The sequence below is a fragment of the Myotis davidii genome, unplaced genomic scaffold, assembly GCF_000327345.1.
Source record: "Myotis davidii unplaced genomic scaffold, ASM32734v1 scaffold577, whole genome shotgun sequence".
NCBI lineage: Eukaryota > Metazoa > Chordata > Mammalia > Chiroptera > Vespertilionidae > Myotis > Myotis davidii.
Window position 1 is genome coordinate 1,414,514 of NW_006289082.1, and position 20,888 is coordinate 1,435,401.

The window sequence follows — 20,888 nt, forward strand, 5'->3', positions numbered from 1 at the left end:
GCAAGTGCGAGCTCTTCAACATTCTAACAGGCACCATGATAGCGCAAAATCGCGAATCTTCAATGCATATGTAAAGAAATATACGGTAACCCGAATTTACCACACTCGCAAAATCGCACACAGCCAACCATACATCCAGTATGGTATCGCGATTCGCGATTTTGTGCTATCATACTGGGTGTATGGTCGGCTGTGTGCGATTTTGCGAGTGTGGTAAAATCGCATAACAGCAAAATCGCATAACAGCCGAGCATACACCCAGCAGCGCTGCTTATGCCTGAACGGTATGTGGAATGAAGTGGGCGGGCATCGGGAGGCCACTATGGCACGGGGCAAGCACTATGGGCATTCTATCTGAAGTGTACCTGGCGTATAAGACGACCCCCCACTTGGAGGCATATTTTTCAGGGCCAAAAAATCGTCTTATACGCCGGCAAATACGGTAAGTAAAATAAGTTCACTCGTGTGGAATCGAATGAACAAAGTAAACTAACAAAATAGAAACAGACTCATAGATAGAGAACAGCCAAAAGCTGTCAGAGGGGAGGGGATTTTCGGGATGAGTGAAAAAGTTGAAGGGATTAAGCAACAAACTACAGCCCTTCCCAGTGTGGCTCAGTTGGCTTCGTCCCATGCACTAGGAGGTCTCCAGTTTGATCAAGGGCACATGCCCAGGTTGTGGTCCCGATCCCCCGGTAGGAGGCATACAGGAGTTGGCTGTGGATGTGCTCTCACATCAATATTTTTCTCTCTCCCTCTCCCTTTCTCTCTCTCTTAAAAAGAAGAACAAAACAACAACTTGTAGATAAGGTGATTACCAGAGGGATAGGGCGTCAGGGGAGGTGAAAGAGGATAAAAGGGGGATAAATGGTGATGGAAGGGGACTTGACTTGTGGTGAATACAATACAGTATCCAGGTGATGTATTATAGAATTATACACTTGAAGCCTATATAATTTGTTAACCAATGTCACCCCAGCAAATTAAATAAAAAAGCAAAGAAAAATTTAGTTCACAGATGGGACTATTTGCCCATAATCACATATGTGTGTCACACCAAAGCACTCTGTCCACATCTTCAGATTCTCATATACTACTTAACCTGGACCTGTTATAAAAAGCTTCCTCAGGTTTTTGTATCTTAAAATCCCGATCCTGAAAAGGCATCCTTTTTAGAACATCCTAACATTTTTTAATGTTAAGCTTGGAAAAAAATGTGGTCATTGAATATATTACTTTGATGACTTCTTTCCCTCTACCCAGTAAGTCTGAGGTGTTTTTTTCCTCTCAATTTATTATTTCAGCTGAGCGATAGGAAGAAAGTCAGTTGGTGAATTCACACCTCAGAAGAATATTTCTTCTGTGAAAGAAGGTATACTTGTTGCCAGGAATTAGGAGGAGGAAAGGTGTATTTCAACCCTACTAGATTCAGAAGTGGAGGCATTGATAAGAAGCTCGTTTTGGGATGGGTGAAGTAACAACCTAGACTACTAGACTCTCTGTCTATCTTAGTGATTTCTCTCCTTTTTTTTTTTTTACTCGCTGTTATAGGGTCAAGGGCAACCTGATTTTTGAGAGAGTGTTGACCTTCCCTCCATAGCCAAGAGAGCTCTGCGTTATGTGTGTGCTAGGTTAAGGTAACAGGGCTCAGGCAAATGATATTTCCTTGGGAGATTCTGATGATAAAGCCCATAGATAAGTTCATTTGTTAGGTTTAGCCTAGGATTTAGGAGTTGTCCCTCCTCTAAGCATTCCCTTGGTAACACCAGGCTCCTGAGAGACATAGCTCAGTTATTTGATGAAGTCACCATTCTTTCCTTTGTGGGCGGTCAGAACCTGTCTCTGTCCATTGAACCTGCATTCAGTGCTGATGAGGGTCCCTGTTAGCCTTCTACTTGTTTTTCTTTGTCCATGCATATAAAACACAAGAAAGTATTACATGGATTTGTACAAGTGGCTTTATGTATTCTTTTTTTCTTTTTTCTCAGGGGTGAGGGAGCTGGAGAGGGGCAAATGGTGATGAAGGGGGCCTAGACCTTGGTGATTTTGAAGGGAGGGGGGAGGTTGACAGATTCTCTGCCCCTTACTTATTTAATTTATTTTAGAGAGAGAGGAAGGGAGAGGGGTAGAGAGAAAAACATCAATGAGAGAGAAACATAGATCGCTGTCCCAAGCATGCCCCCTGCTGGAGATTGAGCTTGCAACCCAGGCATGTGCCCTGACCAAGAATTGAACCAGCGACTTTGTGGTGCATGGGACAATGCTCAACCATTGAGCCACTCCAGCTGGGCCAAGTGCCTTTACTGTTTTTCCTTTATAATAATAGATCTACCTGTAATCATAACAGCAGTTCTTCTCGTCAGGCAATGAGATCACGATTTTGTAAAACTGTTCCCTTTGAGTATGCATTGTTATTAAGTAAATTTGCTTTGTTTTTAGATAGTGTGTAAGGATTATTTTTTGTACATTAATTCTTATGGTTAAGAGGTATGTTTAGATTCCAAATACCAAAGAAAAGGGGGTTCTCTCTGTAAGAATATGACTGCTTAGTATTACCACATAATGGTGAGTTTGTTTCTTGGGATTCTTTGATTAGAATATAGTAACCCCTTGAAACTACCCCAAAGCTGGGCAAAGGTGTTCTTAGCATTCCAGTCAAGGAAAATTGGTACGTTTTTAGCCCTGGAAGAGAGTCACTCAAGTTTTGACCAAATAGTTATGTAATCATGGACTACCTATAACTTTTTCTTTTTTTAAAAAAGTATACATTTCTGAGGACTAATAGTATGTAAGACTAGTATTTGATCTTACTAAACATGTATTTTTTGTAGTTTATACACTCAGATACTTATTTTCATACTGTGAAATTGATTTGTCAAGTAAGGCATGATCTCTTTTGAAAGAAAGTCGAATGTAATTATCCCCCTCGTGTTAATGATTATCTTTTGAAGTCTATTAAATCTTGAGTATGTTTCCTGAGTTTTTTGTATTTATAATGTGTTTGTTGCCTTCAGAGCATGAAGATTTTTTAACAGTTGCAGAGTCCCTGAAGAAAGAATTTGACAGTCCAGAAACTGCTGACCTAAAGTTCAGAATTGATGGGAAATATATCCATGTCCATAAAGCTGTTTTGAAAATCAGGTATTTTTGCATGAGCTTGAGACATCAATAAGCTTCTTTCCTTTTTATGATATCTGTTCCCTTGTTACTCCATAAAATGGGGACTAATAAGAAACAGCCTTGGCAATAGAGGGAAATGACACCGCCCCATATTTTTGCAGATAGCCTCAATCCATTCATTATTGAAGAGTTTTGCATGCACACGTGTGTGTGCATGTGCACATGTGTCTTTTTAAAAAAGCGTAATGTAGTAGTATTGCCAAAACCGGTTTGGCTCAGTGGATAGAGCATCAGCCTGTGGACTGAAAGGTCCCAGGTTCCATTCTGGTCAGGGGCATGTACCTGGGTTGCGGGCACATCCCCAGTGGGAGATGTGTAGGAGGCAGCTGATCAATGTTTCTCTCTCAGTGATGTTTCTAACTCTCTATCTCTCTCCCTTCCTCTCTGTGAAGGATCAATAAAATATATTTAAAAAAAATAAAAAAATAAAAAAGCATAATGTAGTAGTATAAGTATTTGTCTATATATATTTTTATAAATATATTTTAATTGATTTTTTTAGAGAGAGAAAGGGAGAGGGATAGAGAGATAGAAACATGAATGAGAGAGAAACATCCATCGGCTGCCTCCGGAATTGAGCCCACAACCCAGGCATGTGCCCTGACCTGGAATTGAACTGTTGACCTCTTGGTTTATGGGCCAACGTGCAACCACTGAGCAACACTGGCCAGGCTGTCTATATTGTTTTTAAATGAAGGATCTTGTGAATATTTATTTCCATCAAAAGCCTTATTTACATGGTCAAAAACCCCCATAAAAGATTGTCAAGGAAAAGTGTATATATGCCTCCTTTTGCTGTTAATTAAAAATTTATTTTTCTCAAGCAGAAAACTCTGGAATGGTGGTCTTCTGGCTCGAGGGACATCTAATTCCCAATTAAAGAAGTGTTGGTTAGCTATATGTCAGGAGTTCTTTGTATAAATGTGAGGGAACTTTGTATTTATTAGTAATTGTTTGGACTGTTGCTTACTAAGGCTGCCTTTACAGAGACCAGTGCAAACAAAGTCAGTCCATTGAGAATTAAACTGGCCACTTACATGTCTTTTTGTAAATTTAGTCAAAAACCTATTTACAAAATAACGTTAAAGGGAATTGAAAAGTCCATATATCATTCATTACTTAAGAGGTAAATATCTGTACCAAAGTATTAATTGAAAGATGACCTGGAAATGTTTGTGTCTGTGAACCTGTGGACACCAGTCTTCCTTTCATGTATAGTTTTCTGACCCATTTTATCTACTATTCCTTGCTTAGATACCCATTTCTTTTTACTTCTCAGATGAAGTAATTTTTTTAAAATATATTTTATTGATTTTTTACAGAGAGGAAAGGAGAGGGATAGAGAGTTAGAAACATCGATGAGAGAGAAACATCGCTCAGCTGCCTCCTGCACACCCCCTACTGGGGATGTGCCTGCAACTAAGGTACATGCCCTTGACTGGAATCGAACCTGGGACCTTTCAGTCCACAGGCTGATGCTCTATCCACTGAGCCAAACCAGTTAGGGCAATTTTTTAGGTAAATGGCCATTTTTTTTTTGTATTCTGATTTTAAAAGATGGTTTTTTAAACCTATAAAGTATGTCATACTTTAAGAAAACTATATTCAGAAATCAGTTCTTGAATTTATGGGTAGATTTGTACATGTTATACAATACATATTTCATAAAACCCCTTAGGTTTTCTTGAAATATGTGACTATAAGTAAACTAGTGTCTCAGTGCACGGATTTGTGCACATTGAAGGAAATTAATTAGAATAAATATTTTAATATTCCTATTCATGTCTTGCTAATGAAAAGAAAATAGATTCTACCGAGTCTCCTATCTTACTCCAGGATTTCTGTGAGGATCAAATGAGATGAGGTACAGGAAAATGCTTCACAAATATTTGGATAAACTGTAAATTATTTGCACCTGGCTATAAAGCAAGTCAGGTTCCTGGGCTGAAGAAACTCCAGGGAGGCTAGTCGCTATGTGACATCATTACCCGGCACCCACAGCAACTGTTTTTGGGCTGGCTAGGCAGTGGGCCGCATTTTGCGCCATGGGTTCTTGGCAGCGTTGGCTGCGGTTTGGTGGGGTGTTGCTCTGGGGTGGTGGCGGGGCCTGTGTCCCACTCGGGGGAAGCTGAGTGTTGGTTTGTCAGCGCCAGGTCCGTGGGGCCATTTATTTTTAAATGGCCAGTGTGCGTCACAGTAGCTCCTGCATTGAGCATCTGCCCCTGGTGGTCAGTGCATGTCATAGCTACCAGTTGGATGGATGGACACAGCCTTTTATGTATATAGATTGGTAACAGCTTGGAAAGAGAGGAAAGGGGCAAGGCAAAGCAAAGAAACAAAATAGGAGTGGTAGCCATTTTGAAAACTAGTCAGAAAGAGGATAATTGTCATGTAAGGTAATGGAACAATAATCAGTTTAAATGCAATGCATTAACATTTGAAACAGTTTTAAGAATATGCTGATTAGCATTTTTCACAGTGGCCAAGACATGGAGACAGCCAGTGTGTCCTAGGATAGAGGACTGGATAAAGAAGATGTGGTACATATTATACTATGGAATACTACTCAGCCATAAGAAAGGATAAAATACTGCCATTTGTAACCACATGGATGTACCTTGAGAATATTGTGCTAAGTGAAATAAGTCAGGCAGAAAAAGCTAAACACCATATGCTTTCACTCATATGTAGGATATAAAACTGAAAATCATAGCCGTAGACAACAGTATGGTGGTTGCCAAAGGGAAGTGGGTAGGGTACTACATGGTAACAGAAGATGATTTGACTTTGGTGGTGAGCACACAGTGCAATATACAGATCTTGTAACAAAGAAATGCACACCTGAAGTCTGTATGCTCCTACTAACCAATGTCACCCCAATAAATTTGACTTCAAAAAGATTAAAAAATGAATATGATGATTATATTAAAAACAACAACAAATAAATGGCCTAGCCCAGTGGTCAGCAAACCGCGGCTCATGAGCCACATGTGGCTCTTTGGCCCCTTGAGTGTGGCTCTTCCACAAAATAACCACGTGTGGGTATGCATGGACAGTGCGATTGAAACTTCGTGGCCCATACACAGAAGTCGGTTTTCGGCCTGGGCGAATCTATTTTCAAGAAGTGGCGTTAGAAGAAGTGGGGGGTGTCGGTCGGGTGGGTGATGGGAGACGCAGGCGGGCTGTGGGATACGCAGTGTGGAGGAGGTACATTGTTTTGAGGTACGTTCGCTGAGGTCGACCCCTTCCAACTCTCCCATCCACACTCGTCTATCTGAAACAAGTAGACAAGACGAATGTGGATGGGAGAGTTGGAAGGGGTCAACCTCAGCGAACATACCTCAATCAGATTGAGGACGTTTTTAGCAAAGGCCAGCTTAGGAGTACCCTAATTAAGTTAATAACAATGTACCTACCTATATAGTTTAAGTTTAAAAAATTTGGCTCTCAAAAGAAATTTCAATTGTTGTACTGTTGATATTTGGCTCTGTTGACTAATGAGTTTGCCGACCACGGGCCTAGCCGGATTGGCTCAGTGTATAGAGCATCGGCCTGCGGACCAAAGGGTCCCAGTTTCGATTCCAGTCAAAGGCACATAACCTCTGTTGCAGGCTCCTCCCCAGTCCGGACCCTGGTCAAGACTTGTGCAGGAGGCAACCAATCAATGTGCTTCTCTCACATCAGTATTTCTCTGTGTCTTTCCCTTTCTCTTCCACTCTCTCTAAAAATCAATGGAAAAATATCCTCGGGTGAGGATCAAAAAAAACCCAAAAACCTACAAATGAATCATTTAAATATGTTACTTCATAGTGATATGTTTGAACTCTTATTTTTTAATTTCCTTTAATTTCATTATTTAAAATGCATTCCTATACATTTTTTTTTACTTTATTATTATTATTTTTATTGCTTAAAGTATTACAAAGGGTATTACATATGTGTCCATTGCCCCCCCACCCCCCGCTCCTATACATTTTTAAAAATATATATTTTTATTGATTTCAGTTAGGAAGGGAGCGAGAGATAGAAACATCAATGATGAGAGAGAATCATTGATTGGCTGCCTCCTGCACGCCCCCCACAATCCAGGTATGTGCCCTTGACTGGAATCAAACCTGGGACCCTTTAGTCCCCAGGCTGATGCTCTATCCATTGAGCCAAACCAGCTAGGGCTCCTGTTGTTTTAAAAAACAAGTGAGCAAGATGTCTTGATATGAATGGGGATTGTCAAATGGAAACAGCAGTAATGCACAAGTGCTAGGCACTCCTAGGCTCTACATAGAATTATTTTTTAAAATATATATTTTTTGATTTCAGAGAGAGAGAGGGAGATAGAAACATCAATAAATAGAATCATTGATTGGTGGCCTCCTGCATGCCCCCTACTGGGTATTGATCCCGCAACCCGGGCATGTGCCCTGACCAAAGTCAAAATGTGAGCTCTTGGTTCATAGGTTGATGCTCAATCACTGAGCCACACTGACTGGACTACATATAATTCTTAATATTTCATAGGAAGCATTCATCAAAAATGAAAGTCATGCCCTGGTCAGGTGGCTCAGTTGGTTGGGGTATCATCCCATACACCAAAAGGTTGTGAGTTTGATTCCTGGTCCGGGCACATACCTAGGTTGTGGGTCCAATCCCTGGTCGGGGCTCGTACCGGAGACAACCAATTGATGTTTCTCCTCACATTGATTGTTTCTCTCTCTCCCTTCCTCTCTCTCCCAAAATCAATAAAAACATATCCTTGATTGAAGGTTTAAAAACATGAAAATGAGTGTACATAAAAGGCAAATATAAAAATTCTTGCACATGGGATTTTTTTTAGAGTCCTAGCTAAAGATTCATGATCCTGGTGTGTGGAAGCCCAAATATAGTAGTTAAAGATACCTGTAGTATTTGTTTAACTGATTCCATCAACTGAATTGACTTTCTGTTCCATTTTAGGTGTGAGCACTTCCGATCCATGTTTCAGTCTTATTGGAATGAGGACATGAAAGAAGTAATAGAAATAGACCAGTTTTCTTACCCAGTGTATCGTGCCTTTCTTCAGTTCCTCTACACAGACACGGTGGACCTGCCCCCTGAAGATGCTATAGGTACTCGGCCACATTGGGACTGGCCATATCATATGGTCAAAAATATAGCTCCTCATCTTCTTATAATATTGAAACATGAAGAGTTTCAGGTTTATTGGTTTTTAAAAAATATTTGAAGTAAATATCTTTAAAATAATATTGTATAGTTATGGTTAATAATTTTGGACTTATTTTGTGGACTTATTTTAATTTTTTAATACTGAAGTATAACTTGATAATGGATTTATCATGTCATTTTAGAAAAAAATGAGTGGGAAATTTCATTTTTTGCCTTTCTCTGTACTGTAGAAGAAATTGTATAAAGTGAGTAGAAGAGAGGTTTGTTTGGGGAGTTGGAGAGGTAAGGAGTAACAAAGAGAACTTAATAAAATTCAAGTATTATTCACTAAGAAACTTCTGATTACCTACATTACTCTGTGCACCAGAAACAAAATAAATACATATATATATATATACACACATATATACACACACACACACACACACACACACACACATATGTGTATGTTTAAATTATGGGACATTATCGTAAACTTTATTAAAACTGCTATACTTTTAACTTGTAGGTCTTTTGGATTTGGCGACTTCTTACTGTGAAAACAGACTGAAAAAACTTTGTCAGCACATTATCAAGCAAGGAATCACTGTGGAGAATGCCTTTTCATTATTCTCTGCTGCAGTCAGATACGATGCAGAGGTAATGTAAAACCACAAACAGAAACTCAAACCAGCCCTCACTCCCTGTATGCCCCTTTCTCTCTTTTTTCTCACTTCGACAAGGACCATGATGAGTAACTTCCTTTCTACTTAGGAATCAGTGAAGTGACTGATCCCTGAACAATGAAATCTGGCCTTGCTTCTTTATTTTCTGTTCTTAGTTTCAAAATTATTATTCCTCTTTTCCTTCTTAACTAAGATAAGAAATTGAGGTCCCAGCAGCTGTACTGCTGGTTGGAATACAAAGTGCACACCTAATTGGACTAACAAACCACGTATTTTAGTTCAAGTATTTCTCAAGGTCAGCATATATGTTTTTTTAAGACCACTTTGCTGTCCCTCCGCTCTACCATGTCGTACGCCATGGATGCCATATAATTTATATCTGTTTGTGCTCTGAAATTCTATCATTGTCTAACTATAACAGTTATTCGTGTGTTAAGAACTTGCTCTGGAATCCTTTTTGTCTATTTTTTATTTACACTGGATTGAATTCTTAATTTTGGGATTCATGGATCTCTTAAGAGTGTGATTGAAAAGGCTTTGGGAGTCTGACATTTTGTATTTATGTGCATTTTCTCGAAGTGAAGAACCATAGCTCCTCATGAGCAGGAACTGGGTCTTACTCATCCGTGCATCCTGTGGTGCCTGGCACATAGTAGGCTCTGGATGATACATGTTTGTTGAACCACCCAAAGGGAGCTTTAGGGATGCTTAGTGAACTAAAGGTTGGTATGGTTGGTTTTACAAATTCACAGGGAATAAAAGGTAGAGAGCAGTAGCTTTGGAGTTCACGACGTCTAGTTAAGATCTCCACCCTAAAGGGCACAATTTGTCTAGTATTGTAGGTATTCTGTCATCATATTATGCGACAGAATACCTGGTTCCAGGGAATTTACCAAACACCTGCAAGGATCTGCAGCTGTGGCCTTGGAGAGGTTGTGGAGGACAGACTTCCTCCTTACCACACTTAGGGATCGAAGTGCGCCATTATGGCTTGTGTTTTCAAAATGTGTACTATTTTTATTTGAGATTATGTTACTATTATAAATATTTGATAAGGTCAAATATAGCTGACTTTCTCTGTAGCCTTTTCAACAGATGGAATAATGATCAAAAGATATTTCTAATAGAAAATGGAAGTATAGTTTTTCCTCCTGCCCTTTCTTTGATATGAGCTTCATTAGAAATGCTATTTCCGCCCTGGCCAGCTTGGCTCAGTGGGTAGAGCGTTAGCCTGCAGACTGAAGGGTCCCAGGTTCGATTCTGGCCAAGGACACATGCCTGGGTTGCGGGCTTGGTCCCCAGTGGGGGGTGTGTAGGAGGCAGCCGATCGGTGATTCTCAAATCATTGATGTTTCTATCTCTCTCTCCTTCTCCCTTCCTCTCTGAAATCAATAAATAAATATATTTTTAAAAAAAGAAATGCTATTTCCTTAGATTTAATTCCCACCCAATGATCTAATTTTAAATTGCCAGTGTCTTTTCTCTCCATGTTGTGATTGATTTTAAAATCTTGTCTGTGTCTCTCCATATTCCTCCCCATTGCTAATGAGTTTCACATTTTGGGGGTGGGATCTTGCTGACTAAAACCACCTGGACAGAGATAAACATCTCGGCTCTAGTTGCTGAAACTTTCTTCCTCACTTCTAGCTAACATGTACCCCAGAAAGTTTATAGAAAAGTCTTATGTTAGCTGATCATTTCCTTGACTATTTTTTTTCTTAATTAAATATAAACACATTAAAAATAAAACCCATTATTTGAGACCACAAATGCATGGGATCTCCCGGAGTCTGCCACAATATGGGCATATAGTTAGTATTAAAAAATATACATTGAGTTAAATTCATGAATGAATGTATTTAAAACACGTAATCATGAAGATGTGCTTATTAAAAAACTTTAAAAAAACATACAAGTATAACACATTCAATATGGAAAAATTGAGGAGACAGAAATAAAAAGAATCACCCTTTTTTCTCCCTGCGTGATCTACAATAATAATCTGCTTTGTGTTGATATTTACTGCTGTGTTGCTAACAATTACCTGAAAGAGATGTTGGGGTGCTTCACTGGGCTGGAAAAAGTTTAGCTAAATCAGAAAGCAGGTCTAATTAAGCAGGTTTATCTATATATATATAAAAGGCTAAGTTGACTCGCACATGAGCAGTATATATATAAAGCTCTCGCTGGCGACAGTCGCATGCGTGTGTTTCAATCTGTCATTGTCAATCATGAATTTGGTTGACACTTCTATTATAGAGAAAGGGCGAATAGTGATATGAAAATATTTCTTCTAATTAATTTCCTTTAATGTGCACGAATCCATGCACCAATCACTAGTACAAATGTAACACAGTCAATATGGAAAAATTATAAAATAGAGAGGAGACAAAAATAAAAAGAATCACTTTCTTTGGTGGTTTTTGTTGTTGTTGTTCTGATAGGAGTTACATAATTGACAAATTTAATTTTTATTTTCTTAATGTTATTGGATGTAGTAAATGAATAAATGAAGTCTTTAGAATATAAAAATAAAACACACTATGTCTGTTAGTTGATGGGAAGCTACTACTAAGCCACTTGAAATTAGCTGCAAAAACTGTTATTTTCAGAAGCTCAACTTGAGGATACTTGATGCCTTTGCCTTCATTCTGTGGGTTGAAATGCTAGGAAGATGGAGACCACCTGCTTCTCATGTTTCTTCCCTTTTCTATAAAAGTTATTATTGTTCCTCCATACACCCTTTGAGAAGATAATCTTTAAGCAAATGTGCACACATAAAAGCAACAAAAATGTATTGACTCACTACTTATGAAGAGTTTTTAAAATTAACTATGTGGGGTCCTGTCATTATGAATGAAACTTTCTATAAAGGAAAGAGGGACTTGGAGAAGGAGCACGTAAGTCATCCTCTAGCATAAATCTGAATAAATACTGACATGAAGGGAGAAAATGTGAGTAAAACATTGTCTCGAGGTACTTCTGTGTCACATTATAAAAAACTTGAAATGTTTCTGTTTATACTGTTTCAGGAAATTTTTGTTTTCTATGTATATTTGAACTTTAGGAGGAACAGTTGGGAAGTATTATTTGTTTAATCAGATTAGAGAATTTTCCAGAAAATCCTACTTGTTGAGTAACTTGTATCTGAGGATTTTGTTTTTGTTGGGAAGCCATAAATATGAGCCCAGAAATGTAATTCCAAAAGTGGTTTGGGATGTGAGTATTGGAAAACTTCACGCTAAAGTCAGATGGTCAGCATTTTTCTTCTTCTTTCTGAGGGCCAGATTACAAGTTTTCTATGACCAGTAGACTGTAAAATATGTTTGGGGTAATGGGAGAAGGCACCTTTCTCTATTTTTCCATATGGTAAGATATTTAAATACATTCTTAGAAAAAACACCCACTTCAATATGAAATATTTTGTACTTGATATATTATAAAATGAATTCCAGACTTACGGTTTAGGGGCTTTGTTTTACAATTATTTTAACAAGTTTGGACAGTTAGTTATGGTTCGCCATCTCTTGTCACCTGCATGTGTCTCAAGAGTGGCTTGTGACATGAAGGCAGCCTGTCTTACTGTGGCCAAGTCCACAGGAAGTCTTAGCATTCAGCTATTTTAGTTTTGGTATTTTAGGACTGGATAACTCCATTAAATAAAATTGCATTTTTAAAATGTTGATATTAAGCCCTGGCTAGGTAGCTCAGTTGGTTGGAGCATCCTCCCGATATGCCATGGTTGTAGGTTCTATCCCCAGTCAGGGCACATACAAGTATCAACCAGTGAATGTATAAATAGGTGGAACAACAAATTGTTGTTTTTCTCTCTGCCTCTCTCTAAAATCATAAGTAAAACATTTTTTTAAATTGATATTAAGACCATCAATTCTCTTGTTACTAAAGAAAATCTGTGGGAAGGAAGGAAAAACAACTTGTGTTTTGAGTATGTATAGTGACTGAAATAATTAAATCAAGTATTAAAAATTTGGAATGAGATTATAAGTTATTTCAGTATAGCAGTTTTTAATTTTGATCTTCCTTGCTAATTACAACAAATCTGATGTTTTATGCTATTTGCCTTTATAACAATTTCACCACAAAATGTCATAAACATGGACTTCAGTTCTAAAATACTAATGATAACACCGTGTTAGGTTTTGCATCTCCCACTTCCCTATTCAATGGGCCTTGAGAAAACTCTTTCATTCTGTCATTCTTGTCCTTGGAAAGGTTTTATTTAAAGCCCAGCAATCATGTTATAGTTGATATATTGATTGGGTAAGAGTTGCATTTTCTTTTTTAAGCAGTAGAAGATCTGATCATTTGCAGAATGCGATGAACAGATCATGTAGGTTCTTACAGTATTTAAGAATTATCACAAAGATGTTTATCTAATTCACACATTTAAGGCAAACTGGTTCAGGGCATTGGTTGCTCAATGAATTTGCTTGGCTATGCCACTCTCGAATTCATGCAAATGAATTTGCATATTCCAGTTTCTCTTTCCAAGTGCTTTCAATGCTTCCTTTTCCATAGATCTGCCTTCACCAAGGTTCAATTAGTTTCTTAAACAATGGATATTTAGATTATTTTCAATACTCCCTAGATTTTTGTTTTTAAGCCTCACGTGAGGATATTTTTCCATTGCTTTTATATAGAGTAGAGGGAGCGGGGGGAGAGATTGATGTGTCCGCAGATTGCCTCCTGCACGCTCCTGGACTGGGACTGGAGAATGAACCTGCAGCCTAGGTACTAGTATGTGCTCTTAACCTGGAATGGAACCTGCCACCCTTCCGTGCGCGGGACCAATGCTCTAACCATGGAGCCCTACCAGCCAGGGCCCTAGTTAGACTTTTAATGTTTGAAACTGTTAAACATATGTTGAATATTGAGAAATCTCACCAATTCAAAGGCAGTTTGATAGAACTATTTTTATTGACATATGAACTGATTTGTAATTAGAAGCACAGTTTGCATTTTTTTTTTAATGTTTCTATTGATGAAAGAGGGAGAGAGCGAGACAGACAGACAGACAGACATCGACCTGCTGCCTCCTGCATGTCCCCAATGGGGGGATTGAGCCCACAACCTGGGCATGTGCCCTGACTGGGAATAAAACATGACCTCCTAGTTCACAGGTCAACACTCAATCATTGAGTAACACTGGCCAGGCTTCTTTTCCTTTGAATCTGAGATTATATAATTAAAACGTAATATTTAAAGATCCTTATCTGATATATTACATGGTTTGAAGAACTTTCTTGCTCATGACTGGCTACTTCTTCCTAAGTTAGGGTAAACTAGTTTTCTATTTTTGATAAATAAGATCAAAGTATATCTTCCTGTGTTTTATATAGCTTAGCATTTTAATTTACTATAACACTCAGAGCATTCAGTTGTACATTTATTCAATCCACTCGCTATCTCTTATTAAAAATATGGATTCAGCCCTGACCGGTTTGGTTCAGTGGATAGAGCATCGGCGTGTGTACTCAAGGGTCCCAGGTTCGATTCCGGCCAAGGGCATGCACCTTGGTTGCGGGCATATCCCCAGTAGGGGGTGTGCAGGAGGCAGCTGAGCGATGTTTCTCTCTCATCAATGTTTCTAACTCTCTATCCCTCTCCTTTCCTCTCTGTAAAAAAAATTAATAAAATATATTAAAAAATATGGATTCAGAGATTGTGCTAACATTTTAAATGCATTTTGAATTATCTAGAAAATAAAACTCTGGCAGTGGCTGGCTGGTATACATTAGATGGAGTTTATCTCCTACTGGTTATATTCCTGGAGGGGAGTATCCTCCTTTCAGTGGAGACAGAGGCTCCTCAGGAGAAAGGGAGTCTTTATTCGCAGAGGTCTGCACCGAGAGAGCAAAAAAGGTGTGTGTTCATATGTTTGTGTGAGTCCTTCCCCATTTTGCCTAAAATTCTCATTTCATGGTTGCTGGAAATGTGAAGTCAAGACTGTACCATTTAAATGTTGTTGAATTCCTGGTTTGATAGGACCCTGAGTACCTCCACAGTATCCAGCAAAGTGATAAAAGTCAAGCTATTTGTGATAAAAGTTATTAGTGGGATTTGCTTTTATATACTTAGTCTTGGTATATTTTCCTGGTACCTCATTGATTTAATATATGTTCCAACATACGAAGGAACAAACAACATTAGAGTCTTGCTGGGGATGACAGGTTGTACTAGTTAGGCAGAAATCGATTTTTAAATTTTTCTGGTTTACCATTTGTATATATTACTTTCCCGAATGGTGGTGGTGGTGACTTCCATTTGTCTGACTGAAAATCCAATCTCTGAATATTCTTCTTTCTGTTAACCATCTAAGAAATTGGTGTGATGGAAGTTGTTGAGTGTTATTCTTGAAGGCATTTGTATTTAGGAGAGCATGAAAGTAAATTTAAGGCCCTTGGAAATTTTTTTAATGCGTCACTTTAGGTTGACTACACCTCTTCAACGCTTTTCTAATTCTTATAGTCTCCCCCCCCCCTTTTTATTTTTTGTAGTCTCTGCCTTAAACTAAGTAACCCATATCTTAATTCTTTTCTCTGACTTCTTGAATGTGGTAAAACATATGATTGGGACTAAAGTTGCGTTCGTTTTTTAAAATCATGTTAAGTATGACTAGACTGTGTGATAACCATGAGGAAACTTCCCCTCATGGACTGTGTGTGTGCATGTGGGTATGTTTTGAAGAGTCAGACGAGATAGGGAACCGTTGCTTTTACTGTGTTGTGAGTAAATAGCACATGCTTTTCTGACACCTATCTGTGGCCACTTTTTTGCCTAATTTGAGGTTTCTGGACTCAACTATCCTTTCTGGGGGAGGGGGAGGTACTCGGGGTGAAGGGTTTGGAGAGAGTAATTCAATTAAGGTTAATTTAAAAAGGCCTCTTCTTGTTTTTATTTTTGTTGTGTGTGTCCAGGATTTAGAAGAATTCTGCTTTAAGTTTTGCATCAATCATTTGACAGAAGTCACACAGACTGCAGCATTTTGGCAAATGGATGGCCCTCTGCTAAAGGAATTCATTGCTAAAGCCAGTAAATGTGGAGCCTTTAAGAACTGAAGCCAAGGCTGCTGGGTTATGTGTGAGTGCTCTGGGGCACTGGTGATGGTGTGTCTTTTGTGCTCTACTGGTGATATGCTGCAGGTAAAAACCATCAGGTTGTCTTTTCATATCTGGGAGACAATTCTGTGTAGGAATATATGAAGGATATACGGCTTTTCCTGAACTTACTTCTTTTCATATCTGAGACACAATTCTCTGTGTAAGAATATATGAAGGATATATGGCTTTTTCTGAACTTACTTTAAACAACTCTTGTTTCCAGACATGTATATTTTAAATGTGACTCTCAGTTTGTCTGGAACACTATAAAAGGGTGAAAGTTTAGCTGGTTGTTTTTTTGTTTTTCATTAGAGGAATTTATGAACTTGGAAAGGGGATGTTTGTGGCAACTCTCCTGGCTCACTTATCAGCAATCCGTTTGACACTAGGGGTGGTGATAGTTTGTGAATTGTGAGTTAGACATAGAGGCCCCACCATGAATTAAAGATGCTGACTTTGGGGCTTACTGAATTACTGCATTAGTTGCTAGCTCAACTGCCTTACTGTGAAAGAATAGCTGAGATATTTTGAGACTTTTTTGTGTGTGTTTGCACTATTGGACTTTTTCTTAACTTCATGGTGTATGAAAATAATATTAAGTTTAATATGAGTTAAATCTATTGAAATGATAATTATGTTAAGATAAATTTTTAGATTAGCCAAGATTTCTCTTAAGACTTAAGCACATAAAGAGTAGTAATTTAGAACTGTGAAAAGTTGATAATGAAAGGAATTTGGACAAAGGTGAATGTTTTATAACTTAGAATCTCCACTACTATTTAACGATGTTTTATTTAAGATAAAATTTGAGAACTCAAGTTTAAATTGCCCCTTCCTCCACACACGTTTTCCCCTATAAAAATGACATATTCAATATACTCTTGCCTTCCTAAATTGTGGCTGCTAAATCATCAGATCTGCTACATATGATTCAAAGAAAAAGTTCTTAAAACCAACTCTCTTACAGGACTTAAAGGAATTAGTTTTCTCTCTTATCTAGACCAAATCCATCACCAATTTGCTTATTTGAAACTTCGCCAGCTTTTACTTTTGGTTTTCCTCTCCTTTTAATTGTGTTAGGTCTAATATTTAGCACAATTGGACCTTGAAAAAGGATCAAAATTATGGGATTTTTTGTTTTGTTTTTGGGGGTCTGGTTATGAAGTGTGATTTGGAAGGTAAGAATATTCAACTCTTAAGCTTTGTCGTGTGTGTCAGTTGCTTTAAGAACAAAGCTCTGTTCTGCCCTCCAATCCACGGACTCATTTCCATTTGTGGGAGTTCTCTTAGCAAATTCTGTTTCCTGCCTAGAAGGTCCTCCCATCTGAACTTGGAGCCTAAATACATTTTCAGATCAAATGTATTTATAAATTAGAATCTCCACTACTATTTAACGATGTTTTATTTTATTAAGATAAAATTTGAGAACTCAAGTTTAAATTGCCCCTTCCTGCACACACGTTTTCCCCTATAAAAATGACATATTCAATATACTCTTGCCTAAATACATTTTCAGATTAACAAGAGGGTGAAGAGATGCGGCAGCTATTATTTTTAGCAGTGTTTTTGAGTGTATGTGTAGCAGGGAGTGAGGGCCCGAAGCTAGAAATTCATTGACAGGTAAAACATATGCAAATCTAGAAGTCCCAGCCCCCATTTCTTGACCATGTTGCTAGTGATTGAAGTCCAGTGATTAGGTTAGAACTGGTTCTGTAACATGATAGAACTTTTCTTACTAGGTTGATAATACATATTAATTTAATTAATTATGGTGGGTAGTGTTTATAACAATCACTGTTCTGTAGGCTTATTTTGATCTGGACAAAACATGAACTTCAGTATGTTTACTATTGCTCTTACTTGAAAAAAGGACTATGAAAAGCACAAATTAGAGTAGTAGGTCCATTTCCATACATGGTTCATTCATTGAACAAATATTTGTGAAGAACCTCTTCTCATATTATTGAGTAATTTGTGTGAGTATGTATGTAGTGAAGAGAACAGGAATAAGTCCTTCAAAATTGTTTATCTTTTTTTAAAAATATATACTTATTTTTCTACTTGGTTTTGTTGTTAATCATAGAGATGAAAACTATTCTTTGAATTGCTTTTTTCATCTGATGTAATAATGAAAACCAAAGTATTCATATTTCCTAAAATAGCCCTAAATGTACTGTTGATCTTCTTACTGGAACAATGTTTGATACTCTAATGTATAGGTTGTATTTATGTAATGTTTAGAATGACATATTAATAAATAAAGCTGTCTGTTAAAAAGAGGCGTGTAGTTGTTCCACCACCCTCCTCAAAAATCAGTAATATGCAGCCATAAAAAGAAAGTCTGACATATGCTGCAACTTGGATGAACCTTGAAGACATTACGCTAGGTTCACTAAGCCAGTCACCAGAGGACAAAGACTGTATGATTCCACTATGTGAAGTACATGTCACAGTCAGAGACTTTCAGAAAGTAGGTGGTGGTTGCCAGGGACTCCAGGGAGGAAGAAATGGGGAGTCACAGTTACAGAGTTACAGCTGTGCAAGATGAAAAGAGTTCTGTGGATGGACAGCAGTGGGGGTAGCAAAACAATGAATTTACTTAACGCTACAGAACTGTGCACATAAACATAGTTAACGTGGTAAATTTTACAACTTAAAAAAATCTGTACTATGAGTCTTAGCAGGTATCAGGCTAAAAATAGATACCACCATGAACATGTGTCAACTGCATCTGAACTGCACACACACCCCTATAAAAATCCTTTGATTTATTTCTGCTGAAAGATAGTACAGTTGAACTGTCACAGCAGAAAAACCTGAATCCTTTGGGGTACTTATAAGTGAAGGAAAAGACATAAGTAGTCCCTGACCTCAAGGAAAGTACACATTATAGGAAAGGTTTAGGAGTTAACACAGTAACATATCTATAAACAGCTTTTCATGATAGTGAGAGAAAACGTGAGAGAGTTAATACGAGAAGCATATCTGAAGACGTTTGTGCGGTGTGGGGGAAAACATAAGTGTCCTGTCAGCTTATTCCCAAAACACATTAAGTGGCACAAGCAAAGGCTTACAGGTGGGAGCTGATGAGCCTTCCAGAGCCTGACATGAGCAAGTCTGGTTGAGTAGAAAAGCCAGGGTCTGAGAGGTGGAAATGCTGGCAAGGGGAGGATGTGTGTATGTGAGAACATTTATTTCCCACGGTGCCAAGCATCATGCCCTGTGCTGCACGTACATTTTTTTTCATGCCCACATTTTGTACCATAAGGTAGGCAGGATTGGGCTCAGATAGATTAAACAATGTGATTAAAGTTTTTCAGTACTAAGTGATAGAGCTCAAGTACAAAACCGGGTCTGAGTTTCCCTGACATTTGCTTACTTTGTGACTGCAAAACATGAGCTGCATTGTGCCAGAGTAATCTTGTGAATGACAGATTGAATTTGAAAATAACGTGGGGGGACAGAGGTTTTCTTTAAAATAAAGAACATGAAGTCAGAACTATTACTCAGTGTCAGGGGCAGAAGCTGAGTTACCATACAGACCAGGGGAATCTGACTCAGTGGGTCTGGGATGGAGTCTTGGCTGTTAGTTTGTTAAGTCCCCCAGGCGATTCTGATGTGCAAATTTGAGAGCCACTGACCTTGATTTTTGTCCCTCAGGTAAGAATGACTTAGGCTAGGGTTGCCTTTACAACAGGTATGGACCCATTCTCTTTTCACCTACATCATATTCTTCTCTGAACAGATATTTTTTTGAGTACTTACTACATACCTGGCATCAATGCTCAGACTTAATCAAACTCATTTTGAAATGTAGCATTATTGCCCTGGCCACTTTGGCTCAGTGGATACAGTGTCCTCTCAAGGGCACATACCTCATTTGCAGGCTCGATCCCTGGCTCTGATCAGGGTGCATGTGGGAGGCAAACAACTGATGTCTCTCTCAGATGGATGTTTCTCTCTCTGTTTCTCCCCCTCCCTTACACTCTAAGAAATCAATGGAAAAATACCCTTGGATGAGAACTAACAACAATAAGAAATGTAGGATTATTGTGAATTAAGGTACTATAGTAAAAATTAGAAATGTGAATGTAAGGTTGAGAAAAATCGTAACTATCATTTTTTTTCATTCTTACATATTCTCACTGATATTCTTATTCAGAGTCCAATTTTAAATCTGTGTTTATTTTGAAGATGATATATTTCTATGTGATGACTGTGGCTGAGAAGAAATTTAAAAAGCAGACTTTGTGACAAGAAAACAGGCAAATTTGGTACAAGTAAAATAAAATACTCAAATTTATTATATCTAAGAGGCATTATGGGCTAGAAATAGTTTCAAAAGATAAAAACAGTTTATGTATTTATTGAACAAACATTTATGGAGCATGCTGGGTGCTTGGGAATGTGATAGTAAGCAAACACTGAATAGTTAGTTCCTGCCCTCAGAGCTGATACTCCAGCAGTGTGATATAAGTACAGTGGATTATACTGGAAAGTGTTATGAAGGAAAAGTACTCTCAGATGGAATAAGTGGGAGGAACATGTATAATAAGATCTGCAGAGGGAGCAGTTAGAGGAAGGCAAAAGAGCAGTTAAGACTTCACAACAGGATGTGCTAAAGGCCCTGGGGGCAGGGGCACCTGGTGCGTTACTGTAATCAACCTAGATCAGCGGTTGCCAACCAGAGGTCCGAAAGGTTGGCGACTGCTGACCTATTTCACTGGAGTATGAGAAGGGTGGAGGCAATGTGTCAGCAGGA

At 38.3% G+C, this 20,888-nt stretch overlaps 1 protein-coding gene across 3 annotated transcripts in view; it reads left to right on the plus strand.

Moving 5' to 3' along the window:
- Positions 1 to 20,015, plus strand: part of RCBTB1 (regulator of chromosome condensation (RCC1) and BTB (POZ) domain containing protein 1) — a 49,833-nt gene extending 29,818 nt beyond the window's left edge. For 2 of the 3 annotated variants that reach the window (XM_015562315.1, XM_015562316.1), the window contains 4 exons: positions 3,015 to 3,141; positions 8,131 to 8,282; positions 8,849 to 8,979; positions 15,944 to 18,405. In XM_015562315.1, coding sequence (XP_015417801.1) covers positions 3,015 to 3,141; positions 8,131 to 8,282; positions 8,849 to 8,979; positions 15,944 to 16,084 — 551 coding nt within the window. In that variant the 3' untranslated portion in view covers positions 16,085 to 18,405. Of the gene's footprint in view, positions 1 to 3,014; positions 3,142 to 8,130; positions 8,283 to 8,848; positions 8,980 to 15,943; positions 18,406 to 19,024 lie in introns of those variants that run through there. The other variant, XR_001513451.1, reaches the window with a different exon arrangement.
- Positions 20,016 to 20,888: the final 873 nt, after the last annotated feature.